Consider the following 21371-nt stretch of genomic DNA (forward strand, 5'->3'; position numbering starts at 1 on the left):
GGCGGAGGCGCGCGGCCCGGGGCTTGCTCCTCAAACGGGCCGGCGGCGGCGCTGATGGTTCCTCGCGCGGGGCTCGGCGGCGCAGCGAGGCGGGCGGGCGGCTGGCGTGCAGACTCGGGGGCGCGTCCGCGTCCGGCCCGCCGGCGATGGTGGCGCGGGAGGCCGGGGCCGGCGTGCCCGGGGCGGTGGAGCTGGGGCTGACGGCGGCGCACGCGGCGCTCTACGGCGGCCTCTTCGCCTTCGCCTACCTGCAGCTGTGGCTGCTCTTCTGCTCCGCCCGGGAGAAGCGGCTCAGCTACCGCTCCGTCTGCCTCTTCCTCTGCCTGGCCTGGGCGGCGCTGCGCACCGTCCTCTTCGCCTTCTTCCTGCAAGGCGCGCTGCAGGGCGGCCTGCCCCGCCGCCGCCTGCCGCCCTTCCCGCACTGGCTGCTCTTCTGCTGCCCGCTCTGCCTCCTCTTCGCCACCCTCTGCCTCCTCAACCTCTACTTCGCCGAGGTAAGGCGAGCCCACGGGGGGCGCTGGGCGGCCGGAGCAGCTGCCGAAACTTGCCTCCTTCCCTCCCGGGTCTGGCCACCCTGCCTTTGGGGCTGCTCCGGGGGTGGCGCGCTCCGTTGCAATTGCGCGTTGCAATAGCGGGGCTCGCTTGCTTCGTTGCAGTAGCGCGTTGAAATGGTGGAGGGGAGGCGTGCATGCTTCGTTACAGTAGCGGGGCTTGTTTGTTTCGTTGTCATAGCGCAGTTGCAATAACGTGTGGAAATGAGGGGTCTGCATGCTCCGCTACAATACCGGGACTTGCTTGCCCCGTTGCAATAGTGTGTTGAAAAGGGGAGCTTGCATGCCCCTCTGCAGTTGCACGTTGCGATAACTAATGGGGGGGGGGGGTTGCATGATGCATTGCAATAGCAGGGCTCGGCCCCGCTCCGCAGGCTCAACCACGGAGCTCCGGGTGCTGCTGCTGTTTCGGTCGGGCATTACGTCACCGCTCCGGAGCTGCGCCGCCTCCTCCCATTGTTGCCGCGGCCCCCTTTCCCCCGAGGAGCGCGTTGCCTTCTCTGCCGGCAACCGCGCACCGTTTGCTGGAAGGAGTTCCGCCTGCTCTGAGGGGGTCCGAATTGCAACTGGCGGGGAGGGGGCTTGCAAATCCTTTTAATAATAAGCATTACTGTGCTGTTCCCCTTTCCTCCCGGAGCCCCATGGAAAGCCTTCCCTGCCTTGCTCGTACGTTTTAGGCGCTTAGCTTGCTTATCAAACAGCATGATGCTTTTTCTTTATCCCCCCACTTGCATTGATTTGCACTCTTTAAAATTACTTTTTTCGCAGCTTTCGGTCTGGCAGTTTTGGAGATGCCCCCCCCCCCCGCCCTGTGCTGCAGAATTGCCCGCTTAGGATGCGGCGTCAACAATGATTTCATTCTCCCCCGGGGAGGGGGGGAGCCGTTCACATGATCGACGCGATAAGGAGGCTGTACTCACCACTAACAAATGAGCTCCCGTACATTCAGCTGGTGCTGAATCATCCAGGGGTGCAGCCCTTGGTCTGTAGCCCTCTGCACGCTTACTGGGGAGTAAGTCCCCTGGGAGCAGAGGGAATGTATGGATTTTGAGTCCAGTGGCACCTTGGAGACTGGCAAGATTATCAGGGGGTGAGCTTTGGAGAGCTCCCTTCTTTAGATACAAGGAGAAGCGATGTGGGAAGAAGGGAGTGCTGACTCTCAAAAGCTCATGCTCTGAAAATCTTGTTGGTCTCGAAGGTGCCACCGAACCCAAATCCTGCATCTTTGGCTTAAATGGGCGTAGAATTGGCTGCAGGGCATTTGGCCTGATTAAATGGGGGGGGGGGGAGAGAAGCACCAAGTTGGAGGGGCATCCACAATTGTTCTGAAGCCTTCCAAAAAGCAAGTTTTAAGATGTTTGCGGTCACATTGCTGAATTGCTAATGGATGTATCCACAGACAGGCCAAATCTTATCTCCACGTGCCTCAGTTTCCCTGTCGGTGAACTAGGTTGGGAAATTCCTGGAGATTTGGAGGGGGTGGAGCCTGAAGAGGGTGGGGTTTGGGGAGAGGAGGGGCCTCAGTGGAGTATAATTCCCTTAAAGGAGCCATTTTCTCCAGGGGCACTGATCTCTGTTGCCTGGAGATCAATTGTAATTCTGGGAGATCTCCAGCTATCACCTGGAGGCTGGAAAGCTTAATGTGAACTGTAGCTAAGATCTCAAAATCCAGTACTTCTCTGGTTAGCCTTGGCCAAATCTTACCTCCACGTGCCTCAGTTTCCCTGGTTGTGAACTGTGGCTAACAGTAACAGATATCTATCTCTGTACAAGGAAAAATCGGGTGAGCCCGTGGTGCCTTTTGAAAGACTGATAGATCATAACATCCCAAGCTTGGACAGCCTGTGTCTATTGTCAAAGGCATGAAGCTGTGCACTCAGGCTAAGGAGGCCGTTGGCGCTTCTTGTGTGTAAATTGCGGTTGTTGCATTGGGGATTTGGGCACCATGAAGGGCAGCGGCTGAGAAGGAAAGGGGAAGTGAGAATCCCCTACTAGTTCTCTTTCACAGGTCCCACTTGCAAGAAAACGAGCTTCAGGAAAACTGAAGTGAGGTTTGTGCGGGAGAATTTCCAGGGGATTTCTCACCACATTGGGTGGGTGGGTGGGTGGGTGGGTGAGTGACTGTTTTGCCTTGAGCACCTGCTTGCAAGCCCTTTAACTCCACCTGCCTTTGTCAGTTCCAGGTTAGATACGGATGCCTGAAATGCATAGGAAGTGACCAGTCAGCAAAAGCAGTAGAATCTCCCACAGCAAATTTAGAGAATTGTAAGCTCCCTGGGGCAGAGGACCTGTTACCTAGCACACTGTAAAACGCCTTGTACGTTGGCGGCTCCATAATGAATAGGCTGTGTGATGTACATCATTAACAGCAATGGCTGTGGTTTCAGGTTTTTTAGGACTGTGGTAATCTTGTATAGAGATTTTCACAACTGCAACAAAAGGCCCATGGTGTAAGCTCGTCTGGTTGTCCAGTATAAGGGCTGCTCCTTTTTGGCTTTTGAGTATTGTCTTCCTGCTTCCACTTGTATATTTCTTCATTTCTCTTTCCATAAGACATGAGTAGTTTGTATTAGCCTTCGCTGGAAACAGATCGCTTGGAGATCGAACATTTCTGTGGCTGGGGGATACGAGGGTTACAAGCTGAGTAGGCATTCACAGGGTGCAGCCGTTTGATCCCCCCAAAGCATTTTAGGACTGTTGAGTTTAGCCAAGGTCTCTTGACCAATACATTGATTAGACTTGTAATATTTCTGTGTAATATTGCTATTCTGCTCTTTTGACAGTCTGCGTATGTTTTAATGATTGAAAATAGGGGGAAGGCAGTTGCTGTTTTTATCAGTGGCTACACCCATTTTATTATTTCCTGACCAGGATACCCTGACCTGGTCAGGTCTCAGAAGCTAAGCAGGGTCGGCCTTGGTTAGTAATTGGATGGGAGACCTCCAAGGAAGACCCGGGTTGCAGAGGCAGGCAATGGCCAGACCGCCTCTTAGTCTCTTGCCATGAAAACCCCACCAGGGGTTGCCATAAGCCAGCTATGACTTGAAGGCAGGGTTTCATTTTTCATTATTTAAATTATTATTCAACGCTGTTTATGTAGCGGTTGGTGTCAGGCCCAGAATATCGGATCCGGGAGACCGAGGTTCGGTTGCCTCTGCCATGGAAGCTCGCTGGGTGATCCGGGGCGAGTCGCACCAACCTACCACAACGTTAGTGGTTGTTAGGATAAAATGGAGGAAGGGAGAATGAGGTTGTAAGCTGTATCTGGTCCCCTTTGGGGAGAAATGGGAATATCCGAGTAAAAATGGGGCGCTCTTAACAGCCAGGAGGTTTTAAAAAATCCTTTAAAGGGACATAACTCAAGAAAGCCGGTCCAGTGACCATCAAGTCAGTCAGTGAAACTGGAAAATGAGTCCCATTTTACAGATGGCAACACCAAGCCTGAGTGATGACTTTTCCTAATGATGCTGCTGATTTTCTGGCATGGATGCACTTAATATAAATTCCAAAACACCACAGGCCTGCCCAGGTATTCATTGTAGAGCTTTCCCTACTCCAAGCGTAACACCAAAATTGGGAACTATCGTGTATGCAGAGCTGATAACTTTCATAAGGCTCGAACTGTGTGCTTCCTCTTCTTGTTTTCTCTTTCCTCTTTCATTTTTGAGATGCTAAAATAGAAGTGGTAATGAGAGAAATTGTGAGGTGAGCATACGATGGCGGGGGGGGCGGGGATCAGGCAGGGTTTTAAGAGCATAGAGCAGGGTTTTAAGAGCATGTTATCCACCCTGAGCCTGCAAAAGCGGAGAGGGTGGAATAAAAATGAAATAAATTAATTTAATTAAATAGAGAAGTTGCCCACGTCTGGATCTTTGAATTTATTTTTTATTATTTTTTTTGTCATTTATAGTCCGCCTTTCTGACTGAGGCTCAAGGCGGATTACACAGTGTGAAATTAGTACAGTCAGTATCAGGGCGTTTCCATAAACAGTGCCGTAAGGTAAGTGAATGCAAGTTTACAAAGACATAGCATTAGTAAGGATCCAATATAGAGTTGAAGAAATGCTGAAACAGAACATAAGCAATACAACATAGAACTGCCCAGTAGGATCATACTTGAAGCACAGGTAGCACACGGGAGCGCATACTTAAACCAACACATAGGACCATAAGGCAGCATAATGGTGAAGTCTGTGCTCCCTAACTCATTAGCGAAGCATCTGAGACTCTTCCCCCCCGCCCCCAACAATAAAAAAGCCCTTTAGAATAATTCGGTTTTGCATCATTTACAGAAAACTAGGAGCGTGGGGGCTCTCCTGACCTCCTCAGGCAGGCCGTTCCACAGGATAGGGGCCACCACAGAGAAAGCCCTTTTATGGACTGCTGTGGATTTTGCTCATGCGCAGGGGAGCACCTGCAGGAGACCCTGTTTGGATGAGCGAAGCTGCCGTGGAGGAACTGTCCCAGGGACTTGGGGTTGCTGATGGCATTTTCCTTTTATCGGCTTAAATTTCTTTTGGAAGATAAAACTGCTTAATCAGAGATACTGGTGGGTCCTCCCCCCACCCCCATCGAGTTGAATCTTCTTTGAATGGGAATGGGCCAGCTGTGGGGTTTGCATATAAGGCACAGAGCAGAAAATTGAATACGTTGGTGATGAGGACATAAAGCCTGACGAGGAAGAAGAGGTGGGAAACTCAGAGACCTGCCCTGGTGAGCTGTCTCGCCTTTGCACGGGGTTTACTCCATGAATTTTCCTTAGCCACATTTGATCTGGGAGGGAAGGTGGCATGGTATAGCCTGATCTCAGGAGCTAAGTAGGGTCAGTACTTGGGTGGGATGCTGCCAAGGAAGACTCTGCAAAATAGTAAGTCTAACCAACTTTATTGTCACATAAGCTTTCAAGAACCACAGCTCTCTTCATCAGATGCATGCACCTGACGAAGAGAGCTGTGGTTCTCAAAAGCTTATGCGACAATAAAGTTGGTTAGTCTTAAAGGCGCTACTGGATTCTTTACTATTTTGCAACTACAGACTAACATAGCTAACTCCTCTGGATCTGCAGAGGAAGGCTCTGGCAAGCCACCTCTGCTTCTCACTTGCCTTGAAATCCCAGCAGGTGTCGCCATAAATCAGTTGTGACTTGATGGCACTTTGCTCAACACCACCATTTTACCTGAGCTCTCTGATGCAGATACAGCCTTGGCAGGCGGGTGGGTGGGAAGCTGTTGGCCTCAGTCCTTTAAGAGGAAAGACAGGCTTGGTCCAAACTCTCCCCGTCTTGTGCTTCCAGCGGCATTGGAGTTTCCACAGAGAGGGCTGTGGCTGAGCCCAGAGGTCCCTTGCAAGTCCCTGTTTGAAAAATCCAGCTGCTGTTTGTGTCGTCCCCATTAGAAGCTGTACCCAGAATGGGAGCCCACCCCCGTGGCCGTGCCAGGCCTTTGTATGGGAGCATCGTCTCACGTACAAACAAACCCTTTATTTACAGGGTGACCAAACAGGCTGTTTACTGCTCAAGGAGCATCGTGCGTAGGCTTTTCTTTCCAATTCTGGCCTAAGGGTGGAGTCTTGCTCCTGGCCATAATAAGAGGCTCTAGATTTAACCTCACAATGGTAAGATGGCAACATAAGTAAGGCCGCTTGTTGCCAGAAGCTGTGAGCTGAGCTCTTGGATTTCACCGCTGCGAAGGATAGCTCGTGTGTGCGTTCGCAGGAACGCTTGCACGATTTTGCGTGGGACTGTTCTGTGCTTAGTAAGGCTGTGCCCAGCAGGGCTTTGGACTGCAGCAGGTGTCAAACTGGCAACTGGAGTGATGTCCATAGGTAGGCATGCAACCTGTGCCAGCTGCGCAGGGTAGCCAGTTAAACTAGCAAAGCCATCTCTGCTACTGTGCTCTTTGGCCTGAGGAGGAGAGAGGACACTCCCTAGGCTTCGGAGCTGGTTTTCCATGGTGTCCTGATTAGACATGGGCACGAACGCGAAAAAAACCGAACACGCTGTTCGTGGTTCATTGCCATCCACGAACAACGAACGTGATGCTGTCCTGAACATGTTTGTTGTTCGTGGGGGCCTGCAGCCCATCCCCAAACCCCCTCCCACTTAGGCCCCCTCCCCTCTAATCCACTTACCTGGCCCCTTAAAGATCCCTTTAAACTATCAGCTGGCAGGCGGGGATTCCCCCCTGCTGCCTGCCAACTGATTGTTTAAAGGGCCCTGTCCTGCCACTTGCAAGCAGTCATTAAAATTCTGAATATGGGTGCAGCCAAGGGCTTGGAGATCCATTTGGGGAACAAAACTTGATGTGACTTAGATTTGACAGGCACTGCAGAGGGGAAAAAATGAGAGCATATTTAGTTCCTTGTGAATGATGTCCTGTAAACAACTGCTGAATGTGAAATTCCAGGCTCCTAGCAGAGTATGCCGAGGGCCCACTCTCTCTAGCATAGAAAACAAGAGCGCTTGACATAGTCACTCGTTCTGGGTGTTGACTAGTCAAATAGCAACTGAGCCACAAATTTACTTTTTCCCTCCTGTGTGTGAGCGTGAGAGCCAGCGGGTCGGCGTGACAGTGTTTTCAGGGTTATGCATCAGCCCAAAAACGGTGTGCCAAGGGACCAAAAAACAAGGCCTCTTTACAATTTTTTGTTTTGCATCCCGGCAACAAGGATCAAGGTCTTTTTGGGATGGCTAGTAGGCAGCTGTTGTGCAAGGCGCACACCTGGAACTGTCAAAACCATCAGTGGCTTCAGTCTACAGTTGCCTGCTTCAGTTTTGGAAATTTCTGGAGATTTGAGGGTTGAGTTTGGGGACCAGAGCCAGGTATAGAGTTGCCAGCTCCAAGTTGGGAAATTCCTGGAGATCTGGAGGGTGAAACCTGGAGAAAGTGGGGTTTGGGGAGGGAAAGGACCTCGGCATGGCATAATTCAATAGTGTCCACCCCCAAAAGTAGCCATTTTTTCCAGGTAAACTGATCTCTGTGGCCTGGAGACCAGTTGTAATTCCGGGAGATCGCCAGCCACTACCTGGAGGCTGGCAACCCTAGCCAGTATAATGTTATAGAGTCCACTCTTCAAAGCAGCCATTTTTTCCTGGGAAACCAAGCTTTGCAGCCTGGAGATCAGTTGTAATTCCAGGAGAACTTGAAACCCCGCCTGGAGGTGGGCAATCCTACTTCAGGCTTCCTTCTTCCTCCAAGGCCTGGCATTTGCGGTGCCCCCAACCAACAAGGCACTCCCCTCAGATTCTACAACTTTTTATGTCAAATGGTGGCAACCACAAGTTTGAGTTGTAGTTTTCAGTGTGTGTGTGTGTGTGTGTGTGTGTGTGTGAGAGAGAGAGAGAGAGAGAGAGAGAACCTCTTTAACATAAGGTCCAACGAAATTCCAGCCCCTCACCTAAGCAGAACTTCGTAGTAAGTAATTTTAACAATTGCGGACTTTAGAGGTGAATTTCTGTTCTAACATTTACAACTTGGAGGAAGTGAACTACATGAAGTTGGAAATCGCAAAATGTCAGAGACGTCCTTAGGGAAGGGATATTGGGGTTGGATCCAGACTAAACTGGTATTTCTCACCAGCTCCTCCTTCCTGGTGCAAACTCCTCTCATGTCGTTTCTCGGGGTCCCCCATTCCCCAGGAGCAGCATTTCACGACGATCTGTGAGAGGCAGGAAAGCTGCATTCTGCCACTGGAAAATACAGAGCCAAACTACAAGTGACGCCTGACACAGGTTGGACACTTGTCAGCTTCCCTCAAGTTTTGATGGGAAATGTAGCCTCCCTGGTTTTACCGCTTGGCTCTCCATTACAGCTGTAAGACCAGGATGTGCCTACATTTCCCATCAAAACTTGAGGGAAGCCGACTAGTGTCCAACCTGTGTAAGACGTCACTTGTAGTTTGGCTCTTAGTCTGGATTCAACACCTGGTTGGTAAAACGTCAATCTAGGGTGTGTGACTGCAGGGCTGTGGACTTAAAATTCCCCCCTCAGAGCGCTGGAGTACTGTGCCATGTGGATTTGTAAGGAAAGACGGGTGGAAGAAGTCTGTATAAAAGTGGTCACTGGTTCTTAAATTGTGATTGGAGGGGGGGGGGGGTCCTTTAAAGTTCAGGGAGATTGTGAGATCAGAGTGAGAAGAAAACGCCGAAGACCCAGTTTGTTTGAAGAGAGTTCTATATGCTGAAGAGGAAAGCCTTTTTTAGCTGAAAAAGAGCTGCTTGCCTTTTCGGCAGCATAAGCTGCTGCAGTAGAAAGGAGGGGAGTGCGCTTTTCTTTCCCTTATGTCCACGTACGCTTGGGTTGCTGCCGCAAAAGTCAAATGGTGGTTGTAGAGTTTGCAAGCGTCCTCCTGAAATTCTGCTAGGTGAGAAATAGTGGTCGTTTGCAAATAACTGGTAGACCAGAACAGCGGCTTTTGCAGGTAGCTGCTTAAACCACAGTTTTACATAAACTGCTTTGTTTGCATTTCAGGATCTTGTAGTGCAGTGGTCTCCAACCCATGGGGTGGGGCAGCAGAGCTGTGGTATTGCTGGCTGCTAGGGCAGTTGTGTAGAGAGTGTGAGGCCACACCATCTTACATTCTGTTGCATGGCTGATGTGTCATGTTCTGCCATGCACTTGCAGTCTCTTGGGTCCCATCATGCATGCTTCACATGGTTGCCTGGTCAGTCCAGTCTGGCGGAAACGGGTGTCCTCCTCCAAAATGGCAGTTGTGGCTTGATACAGTAGACCAAGGGTCCCCAACCCCCGGGCCGCGGACTGGTGCTAGTCTGTGGTCTGTTAGCAACTGGGCCGCACCAGTAGCGTAATGTGGTCTACTCTATGGCAGCGCCGGCGAAGGGGTGGGAAGGCGAGTGGCAAGGCAGCCCGCTTCCCCACCGCACTGCGGCATCATTATATAATGTAATGATAATAATAAATGTTGTGGTGATGATGATGATAAAAAATGTAATGATAGAAATAAAGTGTGCAGTTGTGTCACCCCCAAACCATCCCCCCTGGGGTCCGTGGAAAAATTGTCTTCTACAAAATCGTTCCCTGGTGCCAAAAAGGTTGGGGGCCACTGCAGTAGACTATGAGCGGGACCACAAGTGACGCCTGACACAGGTTGGACACTTGCCAGCTTCCCTCAAGTTTTGATGGGAAATGTAGGCAGCTTGGCGGAATGTTGGACAAGTGACAGTTGAAAAGTCCGTTGGGCAGCAGTCGGAGAGCCAAGCTGCAAGACCAGGATGCCTACATTTCCCATCAAAACTTGAGGGAAGCTGACAAGCGTCCAACCTGTGTCAGGCGTCACTTGTGGTCCCGCTCTATCAGGGTTCTCTTAACTGGCTTTTTAGGTTGGGAAGGGAGGAGAGGTGCCAGGGATTGAACCGATGGCCTTCTGCACGTGAAGGAGATGCTCTGCCACTGAGGCACAGGCAACAAATTTCCACAAGTGGTGCAGAATGATTTCAGAAAAAGGATTAGGCAAAAGCATGAAGGAAAGGTCTGTTGTTAGGGGCTCTTAACCCTGACAGCTGTATTTGGAGGCAGCAGATCTCTGAATATTAAACAAAGACAGGGATGGACTGCATCCTTCATGCCCTGTTTTGGAGTGCTCCCCAAGGGCAGCGACGAGAATGGGTTCTGCTTGCGCTGTAGGAAGTTAATGTTTCTGCGTTTGGTACTCCGTCCGTCATAATCCACCTTGTGTCCTCAGAATGTGGCAGGACTGAAAAATGCAATAAGGTGTTTCTCTTGTTTGCCTTGACAGGTCATCTTCAAAGTCAAGTGTGCCGCTGAATTCAACAAATACAAGTAAGAACAGCATCCGTGACGGAGGTTTAATAAGTCAACTGTCTGAATTGCCAGTTAAAGTTGGTGGGGCTACTACTGTCGACCAATGATAGGTTGCCATAGGGTAGTTACCTGGTTTTTAAAGGAATTCTGTGCAGCACATCAATTAGCCTGTTAGCTAATTTTTGAGCTTTTTTTTAAAAAAAGGGACTCTGCACTTTATTGACCCAGAGGTACGAGGCAAAATATGCAAGCAGTATTGTATTCCATCTAGAAACTAACCCGCTTTCACCTCCCGTGGTCCCAGCCAAGGAGGGAAACCATCGTTTTGGTTGACATGCTTGTTCAGTCTCTCCATGGCCACTTTAGAAGTTCTGAGCTAGTCCTGGCATGAGAGCAAGCAGGTTTTAAAAAGACCCTTTTGTCTGATCGAACTTCTTGGAATCGCCAGGAGTAGACGTATAGCATTTGTTAATCAGCACGACAGCCAATGGATTTAACTTGCACAATTAGTCAGAATTTGGCACAACATGGAAAATAGTATCTGGGTTTGGGGAACCAAGTCAGAACAGCCTTGGACAGAGTCTGCAGGACTTCGCAAGGCCCTTCATCAATAGAGGCTGCCTAACTTTAGTGGTCAAAGATAAGTAGTAACTAGACACCAGCTTATTCTTCTTCTTGAAAATGTAATTAAAGAACCATAAAGATGGCTTTTGCTTCCAGTGTGCTTTAAAAGGTAGCTGATAGGTTCACACTGAAAGATGCATTGGGCAGCTTTGTAATGGAAAGAGCCACTAGCCAGAGACAACCGAAGGATATAGATCACCACTGAAAGCGTTGTATACATCTTTTAAAGCTAGAACTTGAAGAATGCTGATAGGCCTTGAAATTGTTTTTTATAAAGCCGTTTTGGCTTGGGGGTGTTGCTGAATTAGGGAGAAGTCTGATATTTCTGATTGTGAGGCAGGGAAAATGTTTCAAGATAACCTTGCTAACGAGGAGTAGTGTAGATACGGGTTTTTAAAAAAATAAATAGGAAGTGAGATGAGAAATAAGCTGTTTCTTCAAGATTGTACAAGGTATGTTTTGAGTTTTTGTGCTTAAAATATTCCTGTTGGTTTGTTTCTATATAAAACAAACACAGCAAGCGTGCCTGCAGATTTATAATCTAAACACACATAAAGGAAAGGCTTAATATGTGTAAGAGAAGATGGACTGAGCTTGAAGTCTCTTAACTTGGAAAAGCCATGAAAACACGCACATCCTGAGGTTTTTAAGAGGAGAAGGGAGGGAATTATACAGCTAACAGTGCGCTATAAGTTCCAAAGATATGAGGCTGGGGAAGAAATCCAGCGGGCATGAGAATGATTGTAAATACTTGGTCTGATTTATTCAGCAAAGCTACCTTTAATTGCCTGTCACAGTGGCTGATGTCTGCGCCACATTTTCTTCAGTATTGGTAAATGCATAGTAAATAGTGCGATGGAACATGGCAATAGTGCGCAAAATACTGTTCGGAGGCGTTCGCGTATTTTGCACAGGCTTTTCAGAGAGCTAAGACAGAATGTGGGAATGGCTTTCCTAAGGAAGTGCCCAGGGGCCAAGATGGCACCCATTTCCCTCCTCTGTGCAGCGCCCCCCCCCCAAAAAAAACTTTGGGTTGTTCTGCCACCCACACAGCCTTTTTGTTGCGGAAGTCTTGAAAATTTAGGAGGTATAAGAACATAAGAAGAGCCATGCCAGATCAGAACCAAGGCCCATCCAGTCCAGCATTCCGTTCGTGAGTGGCCTACCAGCTGCCTCTAAATAGCGCACAAACAGGATAATGTTAACGGCTTCCTCCCAACTGTGTTCCCAGCAACTGATATAAAGAGCGAGACTGCCTCTGATACTGAAGATAGCCGTCGTGACCAGTAGCCAATGATAGCCCTGTCCGTCATGCATTTGTCAACGTCCCTTTTAAAGAGTCTCCAGTTGGCAGCCGTTAGCACATCCTGTGGCAGCGAGTTCCACAAGTTAACTATGCGCTTTGTGAAGAAGTGCTTGTGTTTTGTCTGTCCTGACTCTCCCACCCCTCAACTTCATTGGATGGCCCTGGGTCCTAGTATTTTAAGAAGGGGAAAAAAACTTCTCCACTCTCCCCACCCCATTTTATAGGAGAGAGGAGTGATCCTTTTTAATAAACTTTTATTCACATTGGTTGTTGTGGATTTTCCGGGCTGTATAGCCGTGGTCTTGGCATTGTAGTTCCTGACGTTTCACCAGCAGCTGTAAAGCTGGTATCTTCAGAGGTGTAGCACCAAAAGACAGAGATCTGTGTGTCACAGTATTATTCACATTTCCAACATATTTGTAAAACACAATCAAAAAGATAAAAAAAGAAAAAAGGGGAAAGAAGCAAATAAATTAAGAAAAACCTCAGAAGAGCAGATGAAAAACTAAACTAAAATTAAAAAAGAAAAAGAGCACCTGAATAGTAGGAATTATATACCAATTTTCCATTTGAAGCAATCAAAAGATGATACTTACTCTACGCTAACTTTTAACATTTAACACTCCCTTCTTCCTAATCTTCAAAATCACATGTCATTAATTCTTCTTGTTCTGTTTCAAGCAAAAAACTCGAGAGAGCCTGAAAGTGTTTCAGTAAAAAAATGAGCAGAAAAAATGAAACTGTTAACCCGGGACGCAGAGCCTCTGCATTGCCTTCCTTAATTGTTGCTTCTTTGTCTTCAGGGCTGCCTTGTACATGGGCTCCGTCTTCACCAGTCTCTTCTTCATGTTTGTGAACTTAACGTGTGCGTTATTGGTCCACGACGATGCCCCGGAAGCTCGGCTGAGATGGGCAGTCTTCACCCGGGCCCTGATCAACGACGGCCTCTTCATCCTCTGTGCCGTCTCGCTGGCGTATTGCATGTGCAGGCTGTCCAAAATGTCTTCAGCAAATGTCTACCTCGAGTCCAAGGTAAGAACAGACCACTGGATCAGACTAGTGGTTCATCTAGTCCAGCTGGTTACTCTGGAGGGCCACGGCTGTCCCCTAATGTTGCCTCTTGACTGTGGGTTCTCAGCCTCTTGACTGTGAAGGTTCCCTTTATTCACCATGGCTACTAGCCACTGATAGACTTCTCCTCTATGCAATAGATTAAGGGTCTAGGATTCAGTAAGCTAAGCACGAGTATCTGACCTTATGTGGCCTCCTTTCATCTAATTGTGTGTGTGTGAGATGTGCCTTCGAGTCACCTTCAACCTGTGGTGCAACCGTATGATTGAAAGACCTCCCAAAATCCTATCATTAGCACCCTTGCTCAGATCTTGCAAACTGGGGGATGTGGCTTCTTTTATGGAGTCAAGCCATCTCATTTTAGGTCTTCTTTTCCTAGTACTGAATTCCGCTTTTCCCAGCATTACTGACTTTTCCAGAGAATCTTGTCTTCTCATGATGTGACCAGTCATCCAGGGCAGAGGAAAATGAGCAGAGTCATTTAAGGGTAGGAAACTTGAGGCGGCTGTAGTTGGCAGAGCTGGAGGAGGGGAAGCTCACTGGTAGAAATATATCTCTGAGAAATCAGAATGAGAAAAAGCAGGCAAAGTCCATAGAAACCTTAAATGGCAGAGATGAAAAACCGTTCCTGGTCCCTGCTTGGCACTACCAGGATTTTGCTTAAGGCACATCTCCCTCTAGCTAGGCTTGGCTGCTTCACAGCAAATTAAAGCGAGAGCTATGTATATCCCTTGTAGGAGATCCAGTAGCAAACCGTCTTGCCGATTGCTCTTTTTGCAAGAGCCCTCTCTTTCCGTTCTTGAGGCTGTTGGTATAACCCCAGGTTCCTTAGTTGCATCCATTTCTCTGTGAACTTGGTGTGCTCAGATTATTTAAAAGCGATATTTCAATACATAGCTGTTCCGGATCCCTACCTCTTCATACACTATGCCCAGCATAAAACAGGCACTTAGGGGGAGAGAGCTGTGTGCCAAGCTTTTGTATTTTTAATGCTTCTCTCTTTTCTTGCATGTGTTTTCCACCAGGGTACATCTGTCTGCCAAGCTCTCCTTGTGGGTTCTGTAGTTATCCTCTTATGCTCGTCGAGAGCCTTCTATAACTTGGTGGCGGTGGTCATCTCCCCAGACCATGTGCCCAGTCCCTTCAACTATGGCTGGGACAACCTTTCGGATCAGGTAACAACGGCCTCTGAACCAGACCTCCTCAAAGGAAAAAAATGAGGTTCGGGAAGTTTGGAGGCGAGCCACAGCACCGCTATTTCAGGCCCTGTCCCTCCCCATGTGGGATTGGGGAGTCCCACTTCCTGTCTCCCCCTCGTCCCTATCACCCAGGGCTGCAGATCTCTTAGTGAATCTTTTTATGTAAAGCAGTTTCAGAAAACAAATAGAAAAATTGGCAGAGATTGAGTAGGAAAAAGACACAATTGCATGTCCCGTTATCTCCCCCCACTGGTGAAAATGTGGATCGTCAGATTGCCTCTCTCCCCAAATAACTACAGGATTTCCTTGAGTGTTAAGGAACTGCTTGACAGAACCATATTAATGGGTCCCTGAGATGAAAGACGTGAGGTCAACGGGAAGGGTCAAAATCCAACTCTTTCAACTGAGCCTAGAAACCACATGGAAGCCAGTGCACAAACTCTTGTAATAAATTACCAGTTCATTTGTAGTATTGGGGTTACTTTAGAAGCTGAAGAGTTGTCCTGTGTCAATTACTTGGTCATCTTATTGTTAACCCACATCTTTTATTCATTCATTTATTTATTGGAGTTACTATCCACTCTCCCCCTAAACGAGCTCGGAGTGGATTACAACATAAAATAGATAAATTACAATAAATACAGCTTTAAAATAATAAAATATGATGATACATTTGGGTGGTGAGCCAGATTGCTCAACCTCCCAACCAAAAACATTGCATGAGGTGGGAATGGGCAGAATATATTAATATTTCAGTGGAAATTAGGGTGTGGGGTTTTTCGATCCCGATTTAATGGAATCTGGCATGGGCACAAGGTAGAAGGGCAGCGTATCAAATTCTTAAAATAAAAGATCAGCTGCTAGGGCATGTGCCGCCTTTGATCAGTCTTCTAGGAAAGCTCCACGTAGAGTCCATAGTAGTAGTCTATCTTCAACCTTATGAAAGGATGTAACTGAATTGCACTTGCTTGTGCCTGGGTGCGTAACTTTTGAGTGTGGATGTTTGCTGTGTTTCTGCAGGCACGAGGGGAGGAAGCCACTAGCGAGGAGTACGTGGTCTTTGGGGTAGTGCTTTTCCTCTGGGAGCTTGTTCCAACCATGTTTGTGGTCCTGTTCTTCCGGGCACAGAGGCTGACGCAGAACTTGGTAAGGTGGATTTCCTTTGACCAGTTTTCTGTGTGTACATACATACGGCATGGGCGCAGCTAGGGTTGCCAGGTCCAGGTTGGGAACTTCCTGGAGATTTGGGGGGTGGAGCCAGGAGAGGGTGGGGTTTGGGGAGGGGCCTCAGTGGGGTATAATTCCATAGAGTTCGCCCTTCCAAGCAGCCATTTTCTCCAAGGGAACTGGTCTCTATTGCCTGGAGGTCAGTTGTAATTCCTGGAGATCTCCAGCTGTCACCTGGAGGTTGGCAACCCTAGGCACAGCAGTGAAAAATCTGGCTAAAAGTTTACATTGCACAAAAAAACAGGAACAGCCACTAGCCAAACGAAAAATAGCTAAGTTTAGTTAAGTTTGTGAATAAATATCTTGTATTGTATCCTGCCTCTCATCTAATAGTAGCTCCTTTTTCTGTTCTGGAAGACTTTTCTACTTGTGTAAGTAGTAGGCTGCAACAACCCCTTAATGCGCTGAAATTTGGACAGAGGTATTGCTCATTTGCTCCCTCCCAGAAGTCTTGTTTACATTCATGTGGTCTAATTCTGAACATGGTCCCAGAATGCACATCGAAAAAATCGACATGCTGGGGCTAGGTCCAGAAATGGGTATTGCTGCAAGTCTGTCAGGAAACCCCAATGTTGCAGAAAAAACTCTCATACCTGAAAAAGTTCTGAAATTCTGAGATCTTGGCAGCCATTTTGGGTTGCCCAGGTAACAGCAGACATAACCACCAATATAGTCTGTGGTTGCCTAGGCAATCCAAAATGGCTGCTGCACTTTCAGTTGGGGTGAATTTGTGGGGATGGGGGAGTTGGCAGATAGGAAGGACGAGGGAAACAGGAGTAAGGGCAGGGGAGACGTAGTAGGGAGTGAACCCGGGCAACAAGGAAGGAAACATGGAATGGGTCAAAGCTGTTACGATGAGGAGAAAAAAATAGTGTGTGGAGAAAGAACAGCTGGCAGGGGGCATGAGGTTCTCCCCATGCCCCTTGTGGGTCCCCTGCCTGTTAGTCATAGGAGGGGCAAAGGAGTACAGACTTGAGACTCCTGGGGGTCCAGGGGCACAGCCCCCCCCCCCCAAGTTTGTGATGGTCTGAAGAAGGGATTGCTATATCTTGTTTTACCCAGAAAGAGAAGTGGGTTTTCCTGGAATAATAATAATAATAATAGATTTATATACTGTTCTTTAGGACAACTTAACACATGCTCAGAGCAGTTTATAAAGTATGTTGTTATTATAAAGTATGTTGTTATTATCCCCACAATAATCACTCTGAGGGGGTGAGAGAGCCTTGAGAGAGCTGTGACTGATCCAAGGTCACCCAGCTGGCTTCAAGCAGAGGAGTGGGGAATCAAACCCGGCTCTCCAGATTAGAGTCCTGCCGCTCTTAACCACTACACCAAACTGGCTCTCCGGCTAAACTCGTACTCAAACTGTCTATACTCTGGAGATCCTCTACTTTTAAAAGCCATGGTGCAGTCCTAAATCGGAAGTGCTGCACAAGCTTCCCTTCCACCCCATCTCACACAAACACACAGGAGGCTGCCTTATACTGAATCTGACCTTTGGTCTGTCACAGTGTATGGCCAGCAGCGGCTGTCTGATCCTTTGAACTGGAAATGCTGGGGATTGAACCTGGGACCTTCTGCATACAAAGCAGAGGCTCTTCCACTGAGCTGCAGCCTCTCCCTTTCCAGGGTTTTCTTTGCATTTCCTTTTCTGTTGAAGGTAAAAAATCAGGGCCACGTGCAGACAAGGGAGTGCTTTCTGCCTACTTGGGTGATTAACCACAACTGCAGGACAGAAAGTGGTTTGGGGAATGCCGGACAGAACAGCTTGGCTGAGTGCGCTCTGGAATTTATAATATCCTGGAGGGGGGACATTGCAGAGTCCTATCTGCTCCCCGTAGCTCAAATTGTTTGAATAACAGCCTCTCTCTTTCTTAACCTTTCAGACGCCTGCTGGCATGGTCAATAGCCACAGTTTCAGCTCGCGGGCGTACTTCTTTGACAATCCCAGGAGGTACGACAGCGACGACGATTTGCCGAGGCTTGCAGGAGGAAGAGGCGAGGGAGGAAGGTAGGGTGGATTTGAGGTGGCGTTGCTGGTGTGATGTTTAACCTGCATTTTCCTCTGTGTGTCTTTCTAGTGGCTCATGTGTATTATTTTGGTACGTCTTACAGCTTTGGATAGTCTGGCCAAGCTTGATGTCAGATTGTGGAAGCTAAGCAGGGCAAGCCGTGGATAGTTATCGGAGGGGAGACCTGAGGAAGGCCAGGGTCGCTGTGCAGAGGCAGGCACTGGCAAACCACCTTGTTAGCCTTGAAAACCCCAGCAGGGGTCGCCATAAGTCAGCTATGACTTGTCAGCATTTTCTGCTGTCAACAAGAATTGCACTCGCCTTAAGGCAAGGAAATATGATTCAGGATAAGGCAGTTTTGTGTGTCACGTAGGTAAAGGTTGTCCCCTGTCCAAGCACCGAGTCATAAATGGCCCATGGGGGGACGTCGCATCACAACGTTTTCTTGGCAGACTTTTTACGGAGTGGTTTGCCGTTGCCTTCCCCAGTCACCTACACTTTCCATTAAACCGAAAGCCTTTCCTTGTCCAGCCACGCAATTCTACTGGAATGCAATCAAGATGTTCATGTGCTTAAAAACCATCAAAATTAGTCAATTGTGTTAATGGTTCTGCTCTGGTATATTTTTAAGTGGTAAATAGTAAACAATACATCTATCTATCTATATAAACACAAGTGTCCTGACTGACCCATCAACGCCCAGCCCAAACCCCTGGTCCTAGAAACATGAAATTTGGGGAGAACGTTCTTTTCATGATGTAAGCACCCACTAAGAAGGGATTTTAAGAAATTTTCCCAAGTGGGTAAACTGTATTTTCCCAAAGGGATACAGCTTCCTTGTGTGGCTGGCAGGCTAATGCCTGCTTGCACCCCTGCCCACTCAGCTACTCTTCCCTGATTGGGCCAGCTTTTCAAGGTCATTTGCATAAGTGGCCTGATTGGTCCTCACTCCCTGCATTCTAAACAGTATGCAGTTGCTATTGGGAGTCATTGAATGTGTCCTGAGGTAAAAAGCACCTCCCAGTCTTCCCCTCAAAGTTCACTCAGGTTGCCAATCTCCCTGTCGGGCCTGGCTTTCCTGTGAGGCTGGCAGGCTCCTGCCTGCTTGCACCTCCCTCTCTCTGTTTGGTCAGCTGTGTTCTGAGGTAAATATCAGGTCAAGGAAACTGCAGACAGTTGAAGAAAGGCAGTAACTGGATTTAAAGTAGTTAAATACCATAGTGACGCATGGGTATCAAGCTAGTAAGAAATAAAAAAAAAATCATCTGACAAACTAACAATACATATAAACATAAAAGAAAAAAGGAAAGGGAGAAAAAGAAGATGGGGGGGGGGCTAATTAAACCACAAGCAAGGTTTCAATTGCCTCCATGACAAATATGTATCATTTTCAAATGTTCACTTGCTCTAAAAGCTCTTTTTTTCTAAAGTTCATATTCCTTAATCCATAAATCCACATACCATCAAGTCATTGTTATCTATTTCATGTGAAAAGTCGATAAAAGGTTTCCATTCTACCAAAAAAGTAAGATGTTGTGTTAATGGTTCTGTGGGGTGGGGAGTTGTTTATCTGCTGGATGAAACTCCCGAGACATTCTGGTCTGTTTCTTTTTTCCCCCTCTGTAGTTTAGCTATTCCCCAGAACTCCGCCTGGTATGGTTCTCTGACAGGGAGCGATAATGGCATCGTGGTCACTCCCTCGAGCGCTCCTACTGCGGATGTGGCCCCCCTGCTCTTCGCTCACAGAGGCACAGAGTCGAGGAGTCCCCACAGCTTTCACCTGACACCCCAGAACTGATGTCTGAGTACCTCTTGGCAGGGACTCCAGCAAGCATGAAGAATGCAACTCCCTGCCGGGCCCCACTAGTTTTGCAATCTGGGACCAGAACTAGAGGGCTTTGTTCTTCGGGGTGTGTAGGCCAGTTGCTGCTGTGTGGTACTGAGAAGGATGGAAACCAGTGTCGGCGCAGAAGTTTCTAGCCCTACATGTTGGTGTGAAGCTCCCAGAGGAGGCTAGTTTGGCAGCTCACGGCAGCTTTGGAAGGACTTGCCTGGACAAAGAACATGGCTGGACATTTTGCACTTTTTAAGCGGAACTTTTTCAAGGAGCAAAACTTCTCTTCCTGGCCTTTTCCTTCTCCGATGTGATGGGATGTCTGTTCAGTGGAACGCTTTTAATTGCACATCCGTAGCTGGGGAAAGGCATCTTTGTCTTCCTGAAAGGACTGAAGCGTCTCTGCGTATTTAAAACGGTGGAACTTTTGTTGGAGGCGGGTCTCCACTTTTGGTTTGTTACTTTTAAGGGGGGGGGGCGGGTCATAGCAAAAAATGGTAATGTTGAGTGCCATATTCTCACCAGGGGGTCTTCACTTGCAGTTCAATCTCTTACTGTTGCGCTCTTGTTCCGGGACCATGGGGAAAAACAAAAAACTAATGTTGCGCGACTGCTTCGTTGGCCCTTTTCAGGCATCCAGTTTTCTGATTTATTAACAGTGTATCACCTGCAATCCATAGTATTTCACAGGTGCAGTGGATCCATGAGGGCTAGTAGCAGGCCTGCCACAGAGGCTGTGTTGATGCCGTTCTTCGCCCTTCTAGCCAGGGTGGAATGAAGCAGGCATTTGATTGGCTTGCTGGTCTCTGAGGCTGATGCAGTTCCGGAGCTAGGAGAACAGTGGGTTGGGAAGTAAAGCCAGAGGTACACCTGCTCTTCTGTTAAGATGCCAGGTGATATAAGTGTGTGGACAGGGTGGGTTAGTATTGCTGGAAGTGGGATCTCTTGACAGCCGCTGCAGTCCTAGGCCCTCCTTGCCGGAGGAGGAGGTATTCACCGGGGAGGCTCCTTGGAATATTTGCTTTCAACCAATAGCGTGTACAACAGTGACTACTGGGAATACGAACACCTGGGAATCGGTCCTGGGGAGCCAGTTCTCAAGCCTAGAACTGGTGGGGAAAGTGCCTTTGCGTGTGTTTCACAACCCAGAGAAGCCCTCCGAGAATTGCAAGGCCCCCTAAACAGCATTTCTGGGTCAGCTCGCACAGGGGGACACGCCGACTCAGCTGTGAGGCACGTGGAACTCGCCACGTGGCTCCTCTTCTGCAGTGTCGGGGCCTGGGGTGGGTTCAAAACGTGTTCCTCTCCGTAGCGACCAGGATACGGATGCCGTGGTTGAGCCGAACTGCTTTAAGTACACAGCAGAGCTTTTCTTAAAACGCTCTTGCGCTCGAGTAAATTTTCAAAATGCCATCCTCTTGGGATGGAGAGGGGCTGGTTAAAGTGATGAGCCGTTCCAGTCCCTTCCCCAATTCTAAAGAAGGGTTCGGTAACTTTGGGGGGGGGGGTATATTTATGGATTTTGGCTTCTGGGTGGGGTCTGCTTTTTAAAACTTGATGTCTCATGAGGGTGTGGAGGAGTTAGGGGCTTTGGGGCTGATCACTTCTGTTCTTTGTGTGTAGCATCATGTATGTATTATGTGTTTTTTGTGGGGGGGGGCATTAAGTTTGTGTATTTGGGAGCAACTGTGGGGTTGTCGGCTTGAGAACTGAAGTGCTGAGTTCCCTGGATGTCCTCCCCCTTATCCCCCATGCATGGCCAAAA

General features: G+C 48.3%; 1 protein-coding gene across 1 annotated transcript; it reads left to right on the forward strand.

Annotated features, from left to right (window-relative positions):
• The first annotated feature begins 146 nt into the window (after positions 1 to 146).
• Positions 147 to 19877, forward strand: GPR137C (G protein-coupled receptor 137C). Its single transcript, XM_054971940.1, has 7 exons — positions 147 to 494; positions 10305 to 10348; positions 13064 to 13292; positions 14357 to 14506; positions 15551 to 15676; positions 17647 to 17771; positions 19399 to 19877. The coding sequence occupies exons 1-7, from the start codon at positions 147 to 149 to the stop codon at positions 19568 to 19570; spliced, it is 1194 nt and encodes a 397-aa protein (XP_054827915.1). The 3' UTR covers positions 19571 to 19877.
• The last annotated feature ends 1494 nt before the right edge of the window (positions 19878 to 21371 follow it).

The sequence above is a fragment of the Eublepharis macularius genome, chromosome 2 (assembly GCF_028583425.1).
Source record: "Eublepharis macularius isolate TG4126 chromosome 2, MPM_Emac_v1.0, whole genome shotgun sequence".
NCBI lineage: Eukaryota > Metazoa > Chordata > Lepidosauria > Squamata > Eublepharidae > Eublepharis > Eublepharis macularius.

Bases quoted from the DNA above. Each gene is read 5' to 3' on its own strand.
- GPR137C (XM_054971940.1), top strand. From the start codon at position 147: ATGGTGGCGCGGGAGGCCGGGGCCGGCGTGCCCGGGGCGGTGGAGCTG. The intron at 10,349-13,063 runs GTAAGAACAGCA...CTTTGTCTTCAG, and splicing joins GCTGAATTCAACAAATACAA to GGCTGCCTTGTACATGGGCT. The intron at 15,677-17,646 runs GTAAGGTGGATT...TTAACCTTTCAG, and splicing joins AGAGGCTGACGCAGAACTTG to ACGCCTGCTGGCATGGTCAA.